The 20968-nt window shown below is 38.3% G+C and overlaps 1 protein-coding gene across 3 annotated transcripts; it reads left to right on the forward strand.

Moving 5' to 3' along the window:
- Positions 1 to 43: 43 nt before the first annotated feature.
- On the forward strand, positions 44 to 20003 carry PLAA (phospholipase A2 activating protein). 3 transcript variants are annotated; one of them, XM_026078705.1, is made up of 14 exons: positions 45 to 275; positions 2283 to 2476; positions 4293 to 4393; positions 4472 to 4592; positions 4715 to 4882; positions 5997 to 6132; positions 6647 to 6816; positions 7781 to 7938; positions 8883 to 9102; positions 11299 to 11367; positions 14216 to 14287; positions 15171 to 15272; positions 17222 to 17386; positions 18935 to 20003. In XM_026078705.1, the coding sequence occupies exons 1-14, from the start codon at positions 127 to 129 to the stop codon at positions 19498 to 19500; spliced, it is 2391 nt and encodes a 796-aa protein (XP_025934490.1). In that variant the 5' UTR covers positions 45 to 126; the 3' UTR covers positions 19501 to 20003. The 3 variants fall into 3 exon arrangements, with proteins under 3 accessions (XP_025934491.1, XP_025934490.1, XP_025934492.1); XM_026078707.1 differs by lacking the exon at positions 45 to 275 and adding an exon at positions 1741 to 1776; XM_026078706.1 differs by lacking the exon at positions 15171 to 15272 and having other exon boundaries at positions 44 to 275.
- The last annotated feature ends 965 nt before the right edge of the window (positions 20004 to 20968 follow it).

A 20968-nucleotide genomic window follows, 5' to 3' on the forward strand; every position in this document is an offset into this window, starting at 1 on the left:
YGCGCCTCCCGCCAGCGTGCCTGATGACGCCTCTTCCGGCGCGGTGGATGGCGGTTTCCGGAAGCGGCGGCGGGGGTGATTGTTGCTGTGTCAGAGCGGCTAGTCGGCCTATTGCGCGCCGCCGCCATGGCTGGCGAGGGCGGTGTGTACCGGCTCCGCTGCTCCCTGGTGGGGCACGGGCAGGACGTGCGGGGCCTCACCAGCGGCCTTTTCCCTCAGGGTGGTTTCGTGTCCGTGTCCCGGGACCGAACTGCCCGACTCTGGGCTCCCGACGGGTGAGTGCCGCGCCGCGGCCTTGCCGGTCGGTCATAGCTGCGCCCCGGCCGGGCCTGGCGGGGGGAAGGGGCGACGGTGCAGCTGCAGGTGCCCCGACGAGGGCCCCGTCGTTACCGCCAGTCCTGCCCGTCCGCGCTGGCTGCCCGGCTGGCAGCGGCCGTGGCCTGTCTTGGGACCGCTCTGCGTAATCGGCTGTGGCGGGGGGAGATGGCTGGTTTGTGCGTGCTGGTGGTTTTTTTTTGACTATAGAGTCTTTTTGATGAGTTCGGGGTAAGCCGTCGGTTTTGTGAATGGCCATGGTGCTTAGCACTGGCGTGCCTGCTTTGGGGGAGCATGATATTTATCCAACAGTTAACTGTATTTTGATATTTTAGTGTTCTTTATAGATGCTGGTAATTTCAACGAGTGTAGCATTGCTTTCTAGGTGATGTTGGTGTCATTTTCATCTCCCCCTACTAAGTGTCAAAGTAATCTTATTATGTAAAAGTATACCAGTTGTGATAATAGGGCACTTCATTTAGAATGTTTTTAAGAAGTCTTTTCTCCCCTTGCTGAGCAGACTTCTAAGAACATAGAATATGAATAAAAAAACTAAACAAAAAGCATAAATATGCAAAGGCATTGAAAAAGAAAAAAAAAGTGTTATTTTCTCTCATGTTCTTGTTGCACAATGTGGTTACCAAGTGGATATGCCAGTCATTCAGTGAATTTTTCAGCATGTCTTTATGATCAGAAGAGATACTGCTGAGCAATGTAGACATGAGATGGTGGAGATACAGATTATTGCTGGAAGCAGCAAGACATATTTGCTCACTTGTCTATAGCTTCAAATTATGAATAGTATTCTGAAGTCGCCAGGCATGCATGTTCTTTCCACTGTGAAGCAGTGAAGTTTTAGTGAAGCAGAGAAAACTAGCGAATTTGCCTGAATGTTTACATAGGTTTTTATTAAGTGGATGTATATTGCTCTACAATTAAGAGTGAGAAAGAATAACCTAAGTGTGTCCTGTTGAATTGCTCCTCACTAGAGGAAGAACTTCTTAAATTGCTTAGAATTTTTTTGCGGGAAAGGAAGTCTTTAGTTCTGACTTCTAATTTTTGAGGGTTGTGAGAGGAAGATATAGGTAACTTAGAGTTATAGGGTAGGTATTGATCTCTTTTTTTGCTTTGAAGATTGTGGGATTACAGTAGATAGAGTTCAGTGGATAAGCAAACTGCTGTGTATATTATTTTTGTACTTCAAATTTTAGCAGAAAGTGCATTATCTTCATTTGTTCTGTATACCTTTAGCAGAGAAGACATTTTAGAATTTAGAAGAGTATCACAGTTTCCCTACCTCTTCCAGGTTTTAGTATGTGAATGTGAAAACATAAAGTGATATACTGTACAGTTTTTTGTTTTGTTTTGTTTTTGAAAGAAAGCCTTTATCATGTGGGGATGATTACCACTTTTTTCTTTCAGTGAATGCTCTGCCTACTGAGACCAGGTCAAGATGGAGAAGTAAGGGTGCTGCTTGAATCAGTTATAATCCATTGATTATTAATCCTCTATAATGCTCACAGCTGAGAGCCAGTGAATAGATTTTGCAGTCAGTAAACTTTCTTCTCTGTTTACATACTCTGGTGTTGTTAGGATGTACTGGAATAAATATTTAAGTCTTCAGACAGCCAAGAATTTCTTACAGGCAAGTTGTAGCTTCAACTACTTCTGGTCACATTAGGCATAGTGTTTGCCAGTGAGCAGGAAAAATAAAATTGGGTCCTTCCAGGCCCACCAGTTATTGATAAGTAAGTGGAAAACTTTGTATATTGCTTATTGGGCTAGGTTTTTGGAATAATTTTTTCTCTTAAATTTTCATCTTTCTAGGTCATCCGTAGTTTGCTATTCAACCCATTGTGAGGATAGGTATTAGTTCAAGAGTTGGAATATCAAACACCTGTTATATTTCAGTGCCTCAAATAAGTAATTTCTGTCATGACTCTGAACTGATTATCACATATGTTTAGTCTTAACAGGGGTTTTACTGAAATGCACTGTATGAGTGGCCACTCAAATTTTGTATCTTGTGTGTGCATCATACCTCCAAGTGACCTGTATCCTCGTGGGCTGATTGCAACTGGTGGCAATGATCATAATATTTGCATTTTCACAGTTGACAACCCAGCTCCTCTTTATGTCCTGAAGGGCCATAAAAACACAGGTATGTAGTAATTTTGTTTTAGATTTTTGTTGCATAAAAGTTAATATGATATGCTAGAGAGGAAAATAAGTTGAAGTTGTAAAACTGAATTTTGAGTTCTCTGGTATTTTAATGTAGTGAACATTATGATCTCTATAAATAAAATTTTATAATTTCAATTCATGAAGTGCCAGTCAGTCACAAGGACTTCCAAGTATGATCTTTTCCTGTATAAACCCTGTAGCTAGTATTTCACATGCCAACTTACAGGCATAGCAGAATGATGTCCATTTTGTCAAGAGCTGCCTATTTAAGAAGCAATTATTTAGTCCTCTGTACAAACTGTGTGTTTTGTTAAGCATAAATCTGTGTCCAAGCTCATAGAAGTAGAAAGAGTGAGCTTCCTAAACAGATAAACAAACTTTCACTGTTTGGTTACTTAGGTGGGGTTCTAATATTAGTTGGTGATCTAAATATGTAATGAAGGCTAAAAGTTCACTGCAGAAATTTTCCCTCTCTTCATTCTGGTCAATGCAGCATGTGATGTATTAACCCAATATTCAGCATTTTTCATGTTAGTATACTAAATTTGTCTTTTTTGTAAGCTGATCTAGTATTGATACACCCTTGAATGGTCTAATCTCATAATCATGGAATGTCAAAATTAATTATTTTAAGTTTTGGACGGTCTTTCTACTTTATTAAAGAGGGTTGTGGATACCAACATGAGAATATCCTGGGCTTCCAAGCAGCACCAAAAATTTAAAAGAGAAATTATTTGTATTTATTTTAAACCCCTTGGCTTGCTATGAGAAGGAAAGAAAATAACATCATTATGTAAGAAGGCAAGGAATAGCTCATGTGCTTGGGTGGGAAGCTGGGATGGGTGAGTTGATAACAGAACATGTGATATGCTCCCTACAGAGTTGTAAAAAGGGATGAGGTGTTCTAGAGAGGTTATATACCACCCCCACAACCTAACAATGAAATGTTTAGAAATAGTTAAAAAAAATTTTTTTTAAATACTTTTTATGGTAATGTGCAACTGTTTAAAAATGTGAAGCTCAGATTAATCCTAAAATCTGCTTTAGAAATGGGAAAAAACTAGGGCATGAATAATTGTTTTGCTTAGTGACAAGGCTGGAATACTATCCAGTTCTCACTGTTGCATCACAGAAGCAAGACACAGCAGGCGATACTTTTCTTTTATGAAACTCAGACGGACCATGTACTCTGCTCGTGACTTAACTGCTTTTGTAAGCTTGTTAGTTATTAGAACTTTATTAGCACTCTGTGTCTTCAGTTTTATAGCACCCTGTTACTGGAACATTTTCAGATTATTGTTTGTTAAATATATTTTTGAATGTAAGCACAATTTCTTGGTAACAGTATTTTGCCTTCCAGAAAGATGAGTTGAATATTTTGCTATGAAGTCTTGTTTCTTGAGGATGTAAATTAATACAAGTTGACAAAATCATGGCTTTCTCCTTAATATTACAAATAAAACATTGTGTTAATTCTGTGTCTTGACTGATTATCTGCCCTGCTTGTAAACATATTCTAATCGTAGGAGAAAAGAATGGGTGCTAAGAGAAATTTAAAAAATATGAATGGCAAAAAGATTTGAAATTTTGCAATCTCATGTGAAAAGATTTTTAGGCAGTGCTTTTCTAAGTTGCAGTGTGACTACAGTTTTAATTCTTCCCCAAACTCCTCAACAAAATAAATATACTGCTAATAGAAGTAAATCTTCTTAAATAAATCTGCTTAAATTACTGGTCTAAGATTGGTGACAATGCAGGAAACATGTCAGTATTGATTTGAACCTTCATTCCAGTTTGCAGCCTTTCATCTGGGAAATTCGGCACATTACTAAGTGGATCATGGGATACAACAGCCAAAGTGTGGTTGAATGACAGATGTATGATGACATTACAGGTATGAAGTTCTGTATGAGTATTAAATAGATGCTTTGATTTTTGTCAGCAAAAAACAACAATGTTGGCTTTTTTGCAGGGTCACACAGCTGCTATATGGGCAGTGAAAATACTGCCTGAACAGGGATTAATGTTGACTGGTTCAGCTGACAAAACTATTAAACTGTGGAAGGCAGGCAGATGTGAAAGAACATTCACTGGTAAATACTCTTGCAGTTGATAATTTCACAGGGGAGTCACATGCTCTTTTTAAAAACAAAAATTTCAAAAAATCCCTAAGCCTCTGATAAAATTTTCAGTTGTTTTTCTTTCTTTTGTGAAGGACATGAAGATTGTGTGAGAGGTTTAGCTATTCTCAGTGAAATGGAATTCCTTTCCTGTGCTAATGATGCTAGTATCCGAAGATGGCAGATCTCTGGCGAGTGCCTGCAGGTGTATTATGGACATACGAATTATATATACAGCATATCTGTCTTCCCTCAGTGTAAAGGTAAGGTTGTTTTTGTGACTATGGCCCAACATTCTTCCAAAATAAAACAGCAAGGTAGACATTCAGTAGTTCTGTGGAGCTGCCATAACAGAAGAACTCAGCTGGCATTTCATTTACTTCCTTTTTTTTTTTTTCTTTCTTCCCTATTTGCTGCTTCCTTTTGCATAAGTAATAAAAATGTCTGTGATTGAATCCAAATCCTGTTTCTGGCAGAATCACCCTGACAGTAGATGAGATGAAAGATCCTGAGTCAGGCCTAATTATAAAGCTGGAGTAAAACTTTCGCTTTCTTGAAGCAACAAGCAAAACTATTGTCTACATTGTCACCTGCATATTGGCACTCTGGTAGCAGAGTAATGGAATGGTACGCGTGACATTTTGAGATAATGTAAATCTAGGTACTTCCACAGAAAGTTTTTGCAGTATATTATAAATAGTTTAGATTAAGAGTTTCATATGTATGGTTAATTGCATTTATATTTGAAGTTTTGAGATTTAGAGCTTCAAAACTAACTGTTACAGAGAGTTGCTGAAGATCATCTGAGTCGGTGACCTTCGTGTGGTGTACATGATACTTGCATGTTCGTTCACTAGGTGAATGGATGTATATTAGTGGATGCGTAGGTCACAAATCTCTTCTATCTTAAAACTGTCAAAGAGGAGATGCTAGAAGTTAGACACAGACTTTTGAGGGTGCTTTATATATGTTTCCTGAAAAAGCAGAAGCTACTCTGCAAAAGCCTCAGAGATTTAAAAGAACTGTGAAACTCTGGAAACACAGGGTAAGATAAAACTGTGATAGTCTCAAAATTACTCTTAAGTTCTTTGTTTATATCCTTGACAGGAGGAAAGAATCTTTTGTCTGCCATGAGAATAATTTCATTCCCCATCTGGCTGATCAGTCCACAATTTATGCACTTAATTTCTTTTGTGAAGAGAAATACGCATGATTTTTGCTTTCTTCTAGCTCTCCTCTTGTGACTGAAAACTATTAAATTATAAAAAGCTTCCTCTTACTCTTTCAGTTGTTAGATACGCAGTTGTAGGAATCTGCCTTGTATCGCAATATACTAAATATACATACAGCTTTAAACTCTTCTTTCTTCCTTTTTAGATTTTGTGACTACTGGAGAGGATAGATCCCTTAGAATCTGGAAACAAGGGGAATGTGCTCAAACAATCAGACTCCCAGCTCAGTCTGTATGGTGCTGCTGTGTGTTAGACAATGGTGACATCGTAGTTGGTGCAAGGTATCCTGGTTTTACTCTATCACCATATTGGCATATCTAAAACTGGAGAATCCATGATGAAGTTTTATGCATTGTTTTGGATGTCAGAATTAATTCTATATTTAAAAATAAGCCATCAAAGTGGGAGAAGGTTAATTTAAGTATGTTCTTCTGTACTTCAGAAAAAAATCAGATTATTTTTTTCCATGCAGATTGCAGCAGTAAAGAGTGAGTGCTTTGGGAATGTGCCTAACAATTGAATGCAGTGCTATGGATAGGCTTGTAAGTTCTGTATATAGTACCTATTTGATAGGCATATCCTACCATCATTTTAAAATTATACTACAGATACGGCTTCAAGTTAAGTAGGTAATTCCTCTTATAGGCTGTTTTCAGCATGAGAGCTGGATTCTATGTACAAAAATAATTTAGAGGTTTATTAGAAATAAATATGTTTTTTCATAACATAGAAGACATTATTAGAATGCATGTAAACATTTTGATATTTAAATTTGAATGTTTTCTGTCTGCTCAGTGATGGAATCATAAGAGTGTTTACAGAGTCTTTGGAACGTACAGCAAGTGCTGAGGAGATTCAAGCTTTTGAAAATGAGCTTTCTCAAGCATCAATTGACCCTAAAACTGGTGATTTAGGAGATATTAATGCTGATGACCTTCCAGGAAGAGAACATCTTAAGGATCCTGGTAAGTTATTTCACTGCTGTTATATTATAGGTATCTCCAAATCTTGGTTCTGAGGCATTGAAACTTTTAATATTTTCTAAAATTAAGAAGACTTTGATCACTTTTAATAGAATTGCTGAAGAAAACAGCTTAATTTTGCTCTGCTGTCATTTCATTGATTCTTTTGGAAGCTAGACTATAGTTTAAATACATACCAGTAGCAGACTTATATGGTAAAAAATACTTCTCTTATGAGGTATTCAAAAAAGTAGTTTTCAAGATGCTACAATGTGTTGAGGATGTGTTTTGGATCTGTTATGCCAGCTGCGCCAGCAGTATAAGAGAAGGTTGTGTAATTTGTGAATGGACTATTGAATATGGAATTTTTTTCCTAAAAAAGAGAAGTAGATATGATTTTCTTTTTTTTTTTTCCCATACTTTAGCTTTCAGCTTGAGAAACTGTTTGTCTTGATTGACTGGATGTACTTCTTACAGGTACTCAGGACGTTACTAAGAATACAGAAGAAGCAGTGAGAGTTAAGATTATTTCTAAATAGAAAAATATTTTTTCCCAGGGTAACCAGTGACCTCAGCTCTTGACTCTGACCACCAAGTGGTATAAATTGCCAGTCACCTTTCTTAGAGTTGTATGAAGTTTCCCATCTTGTTAGACCGTGAGAGATTATCACCTCTGCTGATTGTCATATCCTTAGGAAAATGATGAACGTTTGGAATACTTGACTTGAGGATTACTTTTGCATCTTTGGTGGCAGATGCCAGTATAGTAATTGTGGAATGTTATTGTCAGGATTTCTGTTACTCTTGTGGCAACATGTAGTATGTTTTTATTTTCTGTGCTGTAACTTTGAATCTTATTGAACTATCTTTTCCTCTTTGAATTTGATTGCTACTTGAAGACTTTTTTCTCCCTAAAATAAATCTTGTTTTTAAACTTCTTAACACTCTCAAGCACTTCTGTCTACAGGAACAAGAGATGGACAGACGCGTCTCATTAAAGATAATGGGAAAGTTGAAGCCTATCAGTGGAGTGTTAGTGAAGGAAGATGGATAAAGATTGGTGATGTTGTTGGTTCTTCTGGAGCCACACAGCAAACATCTGGAAAGGTTTTATTTGAAGGAAAGGTATGCAAACATTTGTGTTTTACTCCCTTCAAGTAAAATGCTTAATTGCATACTTAAAAAAATGTTATTCCAGTCTTTGCATACATAAAATATAAATTAGAAAACAGGGATTTGGTGGTACTTTTTTGTACATCTTTGGGCTGCTAAAACTGAGATGGAAGTATAAATACCAGCTTCTGCACTACATTAGAAATGCATTTTGTAAAACCAGCTAGCCAATGTAGACACATTATTTTGCAGAAAAGTAAACTGTTAGCTAGTAGAGAAGGGATCGAGTTCTCTAATATTTATTGCTAATACCTTGAAAAATTAGTTTTGACTTCCTTTCCAAAGAGAACAAGTCTTAAAACTGATCTGAGGATCATCTAATGTATTAGTTACCAGATTTCCGTGCCCCTTTTCCTTAACTTTTGAACAGAAAGATGGGTGATAATTTTAAAGGTAGCCATGTCCTTTATTGAAACTTGCATAGAGAAAAGTCTGTATCTAGTGCCACCACTAAAAGAAGGGCGTTCAGGTCGTAATTGTATTTAGCATGCTTCAACAAAACCTCAGGACTTTGTTCTTTTTAGTATTAGAGTATGCTTCTAAGCCTGAATTTTTGAGGCGTCTGACTCTCCTACAGTTTTGCAGGTAGCCAGATTTGTCCCTGCAGGGTTATATCTGATGCCTGAATTATTTTCTAATATATTTGCTTATGTATTAGCAGAATCTGTTGTCATAGTCTACTCTTTCTTGAGATACAGCATTCTAGAAAACACAGGATATGGTTTAAATATTTCAGACTTGTAGTTCATGTAGGGGAATATTATTGATACAAGCTGCAAGTGACAGTATGAAAGACCCAGGGCCAAGATTAAGAGCTTCAGCCTACATTGTATACATCTGTATACAAAATGTGATGACAAATTTCTCATTTGCTTGTGTATTTATTCTGCTTAAAGGAATATGACTATGTTTTCACTATTGATGTAAATGAAAGTGGGCCTTCCTACAAACTGCCGTATAACATCACTGATGATCCTTGGCTGACTGCATACAACTTCCTGCAAAAGAATGATCTAAATCCTATGTTTCTGGATCAGGTGGCAAAGTTTATTATGGACAACACTAAAGGGCAAACACTGGTGAATACAACCGCTCAATTTTCAGATCCTTTTACAGGTAAAAATTTGAACTTCCTGGTGCACAACTAAAGATGTTAACTATCAAGGAGATAAAGATGCATATTTTAAATATTCATATTTTGCTCTAATATAACAATTTTAGTTAATAATTGCATTTTTTTTCTGTAAATGTATTCCTTCACAGGGATGGAGTGTGAATCCAGCAGAATGATATAAAGTGTTTTGTACACTATAATGCCAGTATATGCCTATTGTTTAATATTTGCCTAGCAGTGCAGGTCACTTCACAAGGAGACTTCAGCGTTCTAGCTTCTGTACTTTATTACAGTACTGTTTATTTCATGTCCTCAAATTATTGAGGAAAGGCATGGGTAGATTTGACAACAAAAATGTGGAAACTTGTTAAGTCTCAAGGTATTTGTCAGAACAAATCTTCAACAAAATATTAATCAAGCCTGTTGTATTTCTCGGTCTATTCTTTCTTTTCTGATTGGTAGCATTGGAAGAAAAACCTTTTTTGTATTAATCTGGTAGGTGGCCAGATGCTGTTATGGGGATGAATAAAATACAAAAATTTTAACTAGAGAATGGACTGAAACTAAGCCGAGTGAAATACATTAATGACCCTCTTTTAGGCAGGAAGAGGAAACTGTAATCAAGTTAACTACTCAGGAGCTGAACCATGTTAATCAATTAAACATTACATTACAAAATAAACCACTCTTACTACAGCCATCTTCACAGCATTTAAATTAAGAGTGAAAACTCCATGAAAATGATTTTGGGCTAAATGTTTTTCTTGCAAAGGACTGGAAATGAGCATGCAGACTCTCATCAGGTTCGGATATAACTCATGAAACTGTGGTCATATGAACTTATGCACATACAGAATAGTTGAGGTTGGAAGGGACTTTTAGAGACCATCTAGTCCAACCCCCCTGCTCAACCAAGTTCATCTAGAGCAGGTTGCCCAGGACCATATCAGTCAGGTTTTGAATATCTCCAAGGATGGAGACTCCACAACCTCTCTGGGCAACCTGTTCCAGTGCTCAGGCACCTTCACAGTAAAGAAGTTTTTCCTCGTGTTCAGATGGAACTTCCTGTGTTTCAGTTTGTGCCCGTTGCTGCTCATCCTGTCACTGGGCACCACTGAAAAAAATCTGGCTGCATCGTCTTTACATCCACACTTCAGATATTTATACACATTGACAAGATTTCCCCCCCTCCCCCCCCAGTCTTCTCTTCTCTAGGCTAAACGGACCCAACTTTCTCTGCCTTTCCTTATATGAGAGGTGCTGTAGTCCATTAATCATCTTAGTCACCCTTTGCTGGACTTGCTCCAGTAGCTCCATGTCTCTCTTGTATTGGGGGACACAGTATTCCAGATGCAGCCTCACCATGGCTGAGTAGAGGGGAATGATCCACTCCCTCAACCTGCTGGCAGTGCTCTTCCTGGTGCAGCCCAGGATACCAGTGGCCTTCTTGGCCACAAGGGTACATTGTTGGCACTGATCACAACCCTCTGAGCTCTGCCATTCAGCCAGTTCTCAGTCCACCTCACTGTCTGCTCATCTAGCCCATGCTTCCTCAACTTGCCTATGAGGATGTTATGGGAGACAGTGTCAGAAGCCTTACTGAAATCAAGATAAACAAAGTCAAGATAGACATCTCAAACTGAAACACGGGAAGTTCCATCTGAACGTGAGGAAAAACTTCTTCACTGTGAGGGTGACAGAGCACTGGAACAGGTTGCCCAGAKASGTTGTGGAGTCTCCTTCTCTGGAGATATTCAAAACCCGCCTGGACACGATCCTTTGCAGTGTGCTCTAGATGACCCTGCTTGAGTAGGGGGGTTGGACCAGATGATCTCCCGAGGTCCCTTCCAACCTCAACCATTCTGTGATTCTATGAACATCCACTGCTCTCCCCTCATCTATCCAGTCAGTTATTCCATCATAGATGTCTATCAGGCTATAACTCTGATTTAGCTGTGACCAAACATAACATGGATGCTTCAGAAAACAAAGATCTTACCCCAGAATAATTAGGAAGAGTTTTGTTTCAGTGTCAAGGGAAATCTGTGTGGAGAGGATCAGATTTGTCATAACCCCACAATACGTCGTCAGACATATTTGATGTTTTGCTTTGTTTTGAGCTGCTTCTGCTTGAAAAGTGATGATACAGTGCTAACATCTAGCTATAGTAGTCATTGCTTTTCTTACTGTTTTTCTAGGTGCTGGACGTTATGTTCCAGGCTCTTCATCTGGATCAAATACAGTACCTGCAGCAGATCCATTTACAGGTAATGTATAATTTGTACTTTTTCTTGCAATGTATCTTTCAGGAATTTAAAGGTGTGTATTTCATGTTTAGTTCTAATCAGTGTTCAGCTCCAGACTGCTGTTCCTTTCAGTTCTCCATTTGGGGCAGCACTGTCGCACAGACTGACTAGGTGGACTTCACAGCTGTGATACTTAAACATTAAAAGCGACAAGGCATGTCTGGATTTGTTTAGAAGAGGAGGGCTCCTCTGCTGCCTGGTCTATCTCACATCATTCTGTTTGTCTTCTGCAATGTACTAATGTTCCAACAACAGATGAAGAAGGTCTTAACCCTCATGCTTGCCAAACTCTCACATGCATGACCAACTCAGGATTGGATATTTTCATAGAACTACATGCTTTTTTTCTTATGACCTGATCTTTACTGTAGTAAATTAGCAATTTAAAATATGATAAATTGTTCAGTGATTTCTGTTAAGAGGATGATGAACTCAATTACACGTATGAGGATAAAGTAATCAGGCATTTGAGGAAGAAAGTGGTTTGCATTTTATTCAAGCTTATGCCTAAAAGAAACTAGAAGTATTTAACATGCCATGATCATAGAAATATAAAATAATTTAGATTGGAAGGCACCTCCAGAGGCCATCTAATACAATCCCCTGCTCAAAGCAGGTCTGATTAGAGCAGGTTGCTCAGAGAGTTGTCCATTCTAGTCTTCAACACTTCCAAGGATGGAGATCTCCCCACCTCCCTCGGTAATCTCTTTTAGTATTTGACCTCCTCATGTTGTGTGGTTTTTTTTTTTTAACTTCTGATATTTAGTTGGAATTTCCCATATTCCAAATTGCACCTGTTGCCTCTCATTCTATCACTGTGTACTCTGAGAAGAGTCTTCGCTGTATCCCACAATCAGGTAGTTGGAGACATTATCATTGTCTACCATTTATCTTCTTTTCTTCAGGCTGAACAAACTCCATTGTCTCAACGTCTCCTTGTACATCCTGTGCTTCAGCCCTGTGACCATCTTGGTGGCATCCTCTGGGTTTACTCCAGTACATCAGTGTGTGTCCTGTACTGGAGAATGCAAACCTGGACACCGCACTCCACGTGTGGTCTCACCAGTGCCAAGCAGCGGGGCAGGATCGCTTCCCCAGACCTGCTGGCTGTACTTCTGCTAATGCAGCCCAAGATATGGAGGCCCTTCTTTGCTGCCCAGGCGCACTGCTGCCTCCCATCAGCTGTTCCCATCAGCCCATTTCTCCAGCATGTTCATGTCCCTCTGAAGAGCAGCTCTGTCCACTGGTGCACTGACTGCTCCCACTGATCTGGTGCCCCTACTAAATTGCTGGGAGTGCACTCTGTCATGTCATGCAGGTTATTAAGGAGGGCATTAAAGAATATTAGTCCCAGTACTGATCCTTGAGGGATGCCATTAGCTTCTGGCTCAGAGGAGAGGCTGTGAGGGGTGAGCTTCTGCTGGGAGCATAGTTCTCCTTGTGACTGAGACCTCTGACATGTGCTGAAAGGAGGGCAAGACAGCCGGATGCAAGCAATCCCAGAAATATCTAATAAGATCTGCTTTGAGCAGAGGTTTGGACTAGATGGCCTCTGGAGGTCCCTTCCACGCTAAATTTTATGATTCTAACCTGCCCCTGATATAACAAGTTTAAAGTGTTCCTCACTAGGTTAGCAAGCCTGTTTGCAGACAGTCCTGCCCTGCTTTGTCAGACTTAACCCATTGTTGCTCAGTAGCCCTTGCTTTTTGAAGAGGGTCCTGTAGTCAGAGAAGCCAAAGTCCTACCTGTGAAACCAGTCATGTGCTGACCTGCTTGATTAGTCCACTTCTACCCAAGTACTTTCACTTCCTCGGCAGGATTAAGGAAACGCCACCTGGGCCCTTCACCCATGTCCCTAGAGCTCTCTAGTTACTCTCAGTACTCTCTTCACTGGTAGTATTATTGGTGCCCAAGTGGAAGAGCAGCCGCAGGTAATGATCTGAGGGCCAGGCAAGCCTCAGCAGTCCTTCTGCAAGATCTTGAATCCAGACAAACAACAAACCTCTCAACGTGTCAGGTCAGAGGAGAGATTCCTCCATATCTTTCAGGAAGGAGCATCCCCCACTACCATTCACCCTTTGTGCAGACACTAGGTGCATCACAGCTGGCTCTGATGCATCCCCTGATAGGTCTTGTTTGCCAGGGAGACACTGTGCCTATCCTAACATTTCAGATCTGCAGGTGGAGCAGGAACCTTCCTCTGTTGCCAGAAGCCAGAGAGTTTCCTATCTATACCTTTTTGATCATGGTCCACCTGTCCCTCCTTCCTTGCTTTCTGTGGCATGGTCTCTGGTCTCTGCAGATTTTCTACAAAGACCCTGTTGATCCCCTCTTCATCCCTCCTCATGGTGCACAGGCTGTTCACCTCTCCTGGCAGCTCTTTCACCTGACAACTTGGCACTACAACCAGAGCACACCTCCTGCAGGAGACGCCACTGGGGCTCCAGGTGCAGGGAGAGCCCAGGCCCTCTTTCTAGCCTCAGGTCTCAGCAGCTGCACCCTGCCCCTGGAGCTCTGCTTGGGTCAAGGCCTCTGCTGAGCCAGGCTTTTGCACCAAATGATGACGGAGAGCATGCTAGAATGCCTCCCAGCCATGGTTTGCTTGGCTTGTGAATGTCATGCATGACCCTCACAGATATATACAAATATAATCCTTAAATTGCAGAAAGTGTTGAAGACTTCTTTTTAATTCTGTTAATGAAAAACAACACTTTTAATATTTACTAGTTTTGAAATATAACTAAATATATTTATAAAATAGTTATCTCCTTACCTGTGGTGGTGTTTAAAAAGCCTAATCTCCATTCAGGTGCTGGTCGCTATGTTCCTGGTTCTACGTCAAATGCAGTAGCTTCAGTGGGTAAAGCTGATCTATCTACAGGTAAGAGATGAGTCAATAAAGAGATGATGCCAATAAAAAGCATCACCGATCTTTTGCTTTGACACAGATTATTTTTCTTTTGACATAGATTCTATATTGGTGGAAATTAAAAATAATGGGTGAATTCTTAATACTCTGGAAATTATTCAGAAAATACGGAGAAGGAAGCCTTTTCACATGCAAGAATCTTGCACTAACACTTTAAAATATATGATGGTAATCTGCTTTCGAAAAATTTTTCAGTTTGCTACTAGTGATGTTGCTGTTTGGAGAAATTAATATATGCAGTTTAAATGGAAATTACAAAGGGTAAGACTAATGATCTTCTGGAATCACAGGTGAATTATAGTTCATGGATCAAAGATCTTCCCTTATTACTCGCTTCTGAAGAGATCTCAAGCTAATACTGCATGTGACATAAGCATTCAGAGACACTTGGTGATATCTGCAGATCTTGCAGTATATGAAAACTGCTGAAAATAATCAAAAGATAAGATTCTGGGAGGCAGAGAGGGGTCTGCTATCTAAATTTGGCCCTTGCCATTTTCATGTCTTAACTGCGATACCTGTTCTGAAGGAGTGATTGCATGTTTAGAGTTCTGTAATTCACTGTAATTCAGAAACCACTGTTAATAATTTGCAACTGTATAGTAAATTTGTAGATGAGGGAAAGAACAGTTTATGACGGAATTGCCTGAGATTATTGCTTTAAGTTTTGTAATCCTTTTATGTACTAATAACATAAGGACAGTTATTTGCATAAGCATTCAATCTTATTTTTTAAGATTTTTCTGAATGACAGCCAGCAAGAAGAACTTATTAGTACTGTTCTTTGTCAAATATTTTGGTACACTGTTGAAATTGTCATGTTTCCTTTATGTAGGAATGGGTGCCTACCAATCAGCTGCAGCTAAAACAGAAAATATTTATTTTCCTAAGAAGGAGGCTGTCACCTTTGATCAGGCCAATCCTACACAGATACTGGGTCAGTGTTTTAATTTTGAGGCTGGCTTTATTTTTGATCTGTTTGAAATGGTAACTTCATTTTTGATCTTTCCAAAAAGCTAACTGATGTCCCATAACTTTCCTACTCTTTCTCAGTTTTGCCCTTTAAAATCAGATTGATTGTTTTGATGGTGGATGTAGTTGAAGGCATAGGAGTAAATTTCACAGGAATATTAAAGAATATATAATGTACTCTGTCTTGCCCACACTTATGCCTTTTGTTTGGTATTTTACTTACCAAGCTGGTAAATAAACTTACCAGTTTAAGACTGCTTTTTTTTCTCCTGACTGCTGGATATGCAGATTATGTGCAATCCCTTTCTGATTCTGCTGCTGAAAATTTCAGTTCACCAGATAGTCATATAGTGTAATATATGACATGTTAAAGTAAGGTGTTTGCAGTTTCATAGCTTGTTATCTTCCCTTCTATATTTAAGCAGAAATTCTGCATAACACGGAAAAGAAAACTGTGTATCATATTTATTAATGATTTGCAGTACATAAGCGTTCAGTATTTCCTGAGTCTGTTTAATTGTCCTTGCTGTGGTGTATCATTTTGTTGAATATTACTGTTGGTTTGTTTTCCTCTTCTTTCCCATGACTCCTTTCTATCTCTTCCTCTGTATTTTCTGTAAATCTTCCACAGAATCCCTACTCTACTTGTCTTCAGTTTATTTCAGTATGTTTCTGTGGAGTGCYTTAGTACACTGGAATTCTGTAAAACTAGTTCATATTCATATTGTAGGAAAAGATATTACCTCTTTAAAAACATCAGTTGGAATCTTCAGTCAGCCTCTTTCTATCACCCTGCATTCTTTTTTGCACTCTGATGTTTGTTCAAGGAGAGGACAACGGATTCACAAACTAGATTCTTTTATGGAGGTTATCACTAGTAAATAGATCTAGCTTCCTCCTAGTTTTCCACAGGTTTTTAGAGCAAACTTTTGTCCAGAACTTTCTAAGAGGGAGAACTCCAAGACTGGTTCGCTTTCATTCTACTGTGGTACAGCAAAGCAGAGGCTTTTACTTAATCTTAAAAACGCACTGCATTAAGGTATTTTTTGTCCCATATTCTTGAATGATAACCTTATTAGCCACAAGAACATAGTGGTTTTCTGTTTGCTTTTGAAGCTTAGAATCTGAAAAGTAGGCTTACTGTGTTTCCTACAATCTTGTAACAGTGCATGGTTAAATACATTTGTAAATATTGTGACTGGACTGGACTAGATTTACTAGCTATATGTTTTAGGGTTTTTTTTTTTTGTAATAAGGCCTTAATTAATTTTTATTTACACTATAAATCTCGTAAGAGCATACTGATGTGAATGATACTGTCTGCTGATGCTTTTATTGACATGGCCGTCGTCAGTTCTGGAAGAACTATGAATGGCAGGTGCTAATCCTAGATCCATTCTGAGCAAAATGCCACACATGAATTCTTGAAAACTTTTATTTTAAATTGCATTCAAATTTGAATGCAGGACACTGAGCAATCATATTTTGTTTATGACATTCCAATCAAAATAAGAACAGTTTGATTTACGGTGACTCTGAGTTACATAGTTTCTTTTTTATTTTGGTTCCCTAATAATAGACAAGAATAAAAAGGAATCACAGTTCAGTTACACAAACGTAACACTCTTGTGATTCTTTTCTGCATCTTCACATGCATGTCAGCTAAGATATGAATTCTGAATCCTTGTGTTACAGAACTAGGAGATGTACAATGGCAATCATTTTGATGATTAAAATCTTAGAAACAGGATGAAGGAGGGAAAAGTAATATTTTAATATTTAAAATAAAAAATCTACAAAATACAATTACAGCAGTTATGGCTTGTTCATAAAATGCTTTGTAGTATATTTAAAATTATTTCAGATGTAAAGTTCTAATGTCAGAGTGCTGTGCCTTTTCTCTCGGTCATACAGGCAAACTAAAGGAACTTAACGGAAGTGCATCTGAAGAACAAAAGCTTACAGAAGATGACTTGATAATCCTCGAAAAGATACTGTTCGCAATATGTAACACCTCTGCAGAAGCACCTACAGCACAACAACTTCAGACTTTATGGAAAGCAGTTAACTGGCCAGAAGGTAGACATTTGCAATTATTTTTTTGTATTGTCATGTCATCAATACCTCACCACAAACCAGAACTCTGTTATGCTGGGCATTAAATAGAGTCTGTCCCAAAGAGTTTATAACCCAAACAGAAATCAGAAAATGACACACAGGCACTAATACACATAGCATTGTACAAGGAGACAGTGCTGGTCATCAGCAGGGGCAGTGGCATGAACTGCAGAATCGGTAATAGGGAGTCAGGTTTTGTTGTTGGTGCAACAGTAAAGATGGAGGAACTTGATAGAAAAACATAGTTATTTCATTGAGGAGTGTCTTCCAAAAACAGCAGTGAAACTTGTTTGGAAGTAGAACAGAAGTGTCAGGCTGGAGTCCGTAAGTTTTTATCAAATGAAAGGTGAAGTTATGGAAATAAGTTATGAAAGATGTTGAAGAAAAATAGCTCCTGTTTAATGTGATAGAAGAGGGGAGGTTACTGAAAGATACATTATGCAGCCAGAACTGCATTGGTGAAATGATGTTCTCAATGGATGTAAGTGGAGGTAATGTAATTTCATTTGATAAATGTAACATTGTCAAGCCAAAAAAGGTTGTTGCTCTACTTACAGACTAGAAAGACTTTATCTGGGCTATTATTTACACATTCCGGAAAAACTGGATACACTGCATATGCAGATATGTTAATATGCAGTTTAGAACAAACTGCTTTCTTAAATTTGTGGCTAAAAGCTTACAAACAGGAAGATTTTTGTTTTTAATTAAAAAATGCTGCATAAAATCACTTAAAATTATACTCTGCAGAGCTAGTAGCTGATCATGGCTAACATCTTCATATCTTTGGAGCTTTTTTACTGTACAAAGTCTTTATTCTCAAGATGCTGCATATCTGTGGAAAAACTGCTCAATGAGTAGCTGAGCAGATTCAGCTTCCCTGATTTGGTTATAGACTTGAGATATTGATGGAAGACTCAAGGAGCAGATATATTTGAAATTGGAGAAGTGGATGGAGCATGTTAGATCAGTTTTAAAGTGAGTAGATTTCCAGTTAAGGATATCCTTTTTTTTCTAGAAATCATATCTGAGAGAGTTGAAGTTAATTAAAAAAACAAAACAAAGTTTTATTTATCTGAAAGCAGTTCCATAGCAGTACTAAACTGTAAGAATTAGAATGAGGGCAAAGATGGTGCTGATGTAGGGGTATTCTGTCACTGAGAAGCTTTGAGAATCCTTTGTGGATTAGTTACCTTGACTATTTTTTTCTTGCCTTCAGTTTTATCAATTAGAGCTTTTAGGAAAGATTTTTGAAAAGCACTGTATTTATCTTAGATTAGGGAGCATATTTTTGTGATTAACTGAAGTGTTTGTAGAACAGGTTTCATCAGAATTTGTCTTTGTAAATTTCCAACAACTTGGTGGTTTGTCTGAATCTCTTTCTGCATAAAACTGTTAATGTCTGTTTTCCAAAGTAGGAGTTTACAAATCTATGTATCTGAAAGAAACTGCCAGCATGTTTGCACATAATGCAATATTAATATTAAAACTTTTTTTTTTGTTCCTTAGATATTGTCTTTCCAGCCTTAGACATTCTTAGATTGTCTATCAGGCATCCCACTGTGAATGAGAACTTCTGCAGTGAAAAGGATCGTGTACAATTTATCATCCTCCTCCTTAAATTTTTGAACCCTAAAGGAAAGCAAGCAAACCAGCTGTTGGCACTTAGAGCTCTTTGCAATTGTTTTGTCAGCCAGGCAGGCCAGAAGTTCATGATGCAACAGAGGGATGAAATAATGACACAAGCAATAGAACTGAAATCAGGCAGTAATAAGAACGTTCATATTGCACTTGCCACACTGACGTTGAACTATGCTGTTTGTTTACATAAAGTCAACAACATCGAGGGCAAAGCTCAATGTTTATCAGTAATCAGCACAGTTATGGAAGTTGTTCAAGATCTTGAAGCCATTTTTAGACTGCTTGTGGCTCTTGGGACACTGATCAGTGATGATACAAATGCTGTGCAATTAGCCAAGTCTCTGGGAGTTGACTCTCAAATAAAAAAGTATGCCTCTGTATCAGAACCGACTAAAGTAAGTGAATGCTGTAGGTTTGTTCTTAATCTGCTGTAATTGTTTTTGTTAGCATTTGGGGGAGACAGTGTATGCAGAAAAAAAGATGCTTTTGTGCATTTCATGTGACAATATAATTGAGAAAATACTGTGGATGAACTAAAAACTTGATAATTTGTCAGGAGTTACACAGCAAATAAAACTTTTTACACCAATTGTCATATGACTGCTTCTCTGAAGTCTGCAGTGCACAGGATCTTTGCAGGAGGTCCTTCTGGAATAGCTCAGAAGATCAAAATAAATCACTAAGAAGTCTAGCCATATCAATGCTTAAAGGTAATCTGGATGAAAACCTAGGAAACGGCTGGGATTCAGTGACTGCCAACCAAGAAAGAATAGGATTCAAAACAAAAGCTTCAGCAGAATGACTGCTTCTCAGCGGTGCTGTTTGTTTGCAGAGAAGGGCCCTAAGAGCTGTTAAATTCAATGGCACTCTTTAAAAGTTTGTTAATCTTGGCTAATATTAACTGCGGTCAAATACGCTAGTAAAGAAATTGCATTTACTTAATTTTCCATCAGTTTTTTTTTTCCATTTTCTTTCTTAAACCTGACTGTTTTGTTGTTGTTACTGTGTGCAGTTTGTACTGCAGCAGCTTCTAACCTAGAAGCAGGTGAATTTTTGAAAGGCAGACTCTTTACCATATAGTTGTAATGCTTCAGTGATAAGTTAATGTCTTGTAGTTTGTAAAATGGCTTAAACATCCACTCCTAGAAAAACTTTTACATGATCTTAAGTTAATGCACAGGAGTAGTGGATTAGTTAATAGCAAAAGTCTTATTCTAAAGTATGTTGTAAAATATTGGATTGTATTTCCCAAGTGCAGGAATTAAAAAAAAAAAAAAGATTTTGGAGAGTGGGAGAGAAAAACTCTAGGTGCAGAGGACGGATTCAGAAAGTGCAGAAATGGAAAGTCAAATTTTAGGTAGTAGCTTTAACACAATGTTTGTAGTGATTTTGAAAAGGGAAAATAATGTTTTACAGTTAGTCCAACAGACCCAAGATGCTCAACTCAAAAGGGAGGTATTGTTTCCTGTTAGTCATTTTAGCTACATCTGCTTACAAATTTAGGAAGGCTCTTGTGGGCTATTTTGCTTCCCCATAAGTAGCTGTCTGCCTGAAGGCTTGTAAAGTTCCTGCAAGTGTTACTCTCTTGCTTAGAATTAAAGTGAGAAAGTAGAAGCTAATGATGAGCAGCTCCATGTTCAGCATGTCTAAGACAAAGTTTTTAAAAATATATTTTTTATTAGACCAATAAAATGGAGAGCATGTAAAAAGGGGCAAGCTTTTCTGGCACATGAGCTCTTTATGACATCTGATATCTGTCTGCCTCATCTGTGCCAGACATGAAGGACTTGGTAACAAAGTGTGCTCACCTTTTTTTTCCTGATCTCAACTGAAATAGTTTATATAAATTACTACATTACTTCCAGCACACCTTGTTTCTCAGATCCATACACATACTTTGAT

Source organism: Apteryx rowi, unplaced genomic scaffold, assembly GCF_003343035.1.
Source record: "Apteryx rowi isolate R43461 unplaced genomic scaffold, aptRow1 scaffold_483, whole genome shotgun sequence".
Lineage (NCBI taxonomy): Eukaryota > Metazoa > Chordata > Aves > Apterygiformes > Apterygidae > Apteryx > Apteryx rowi.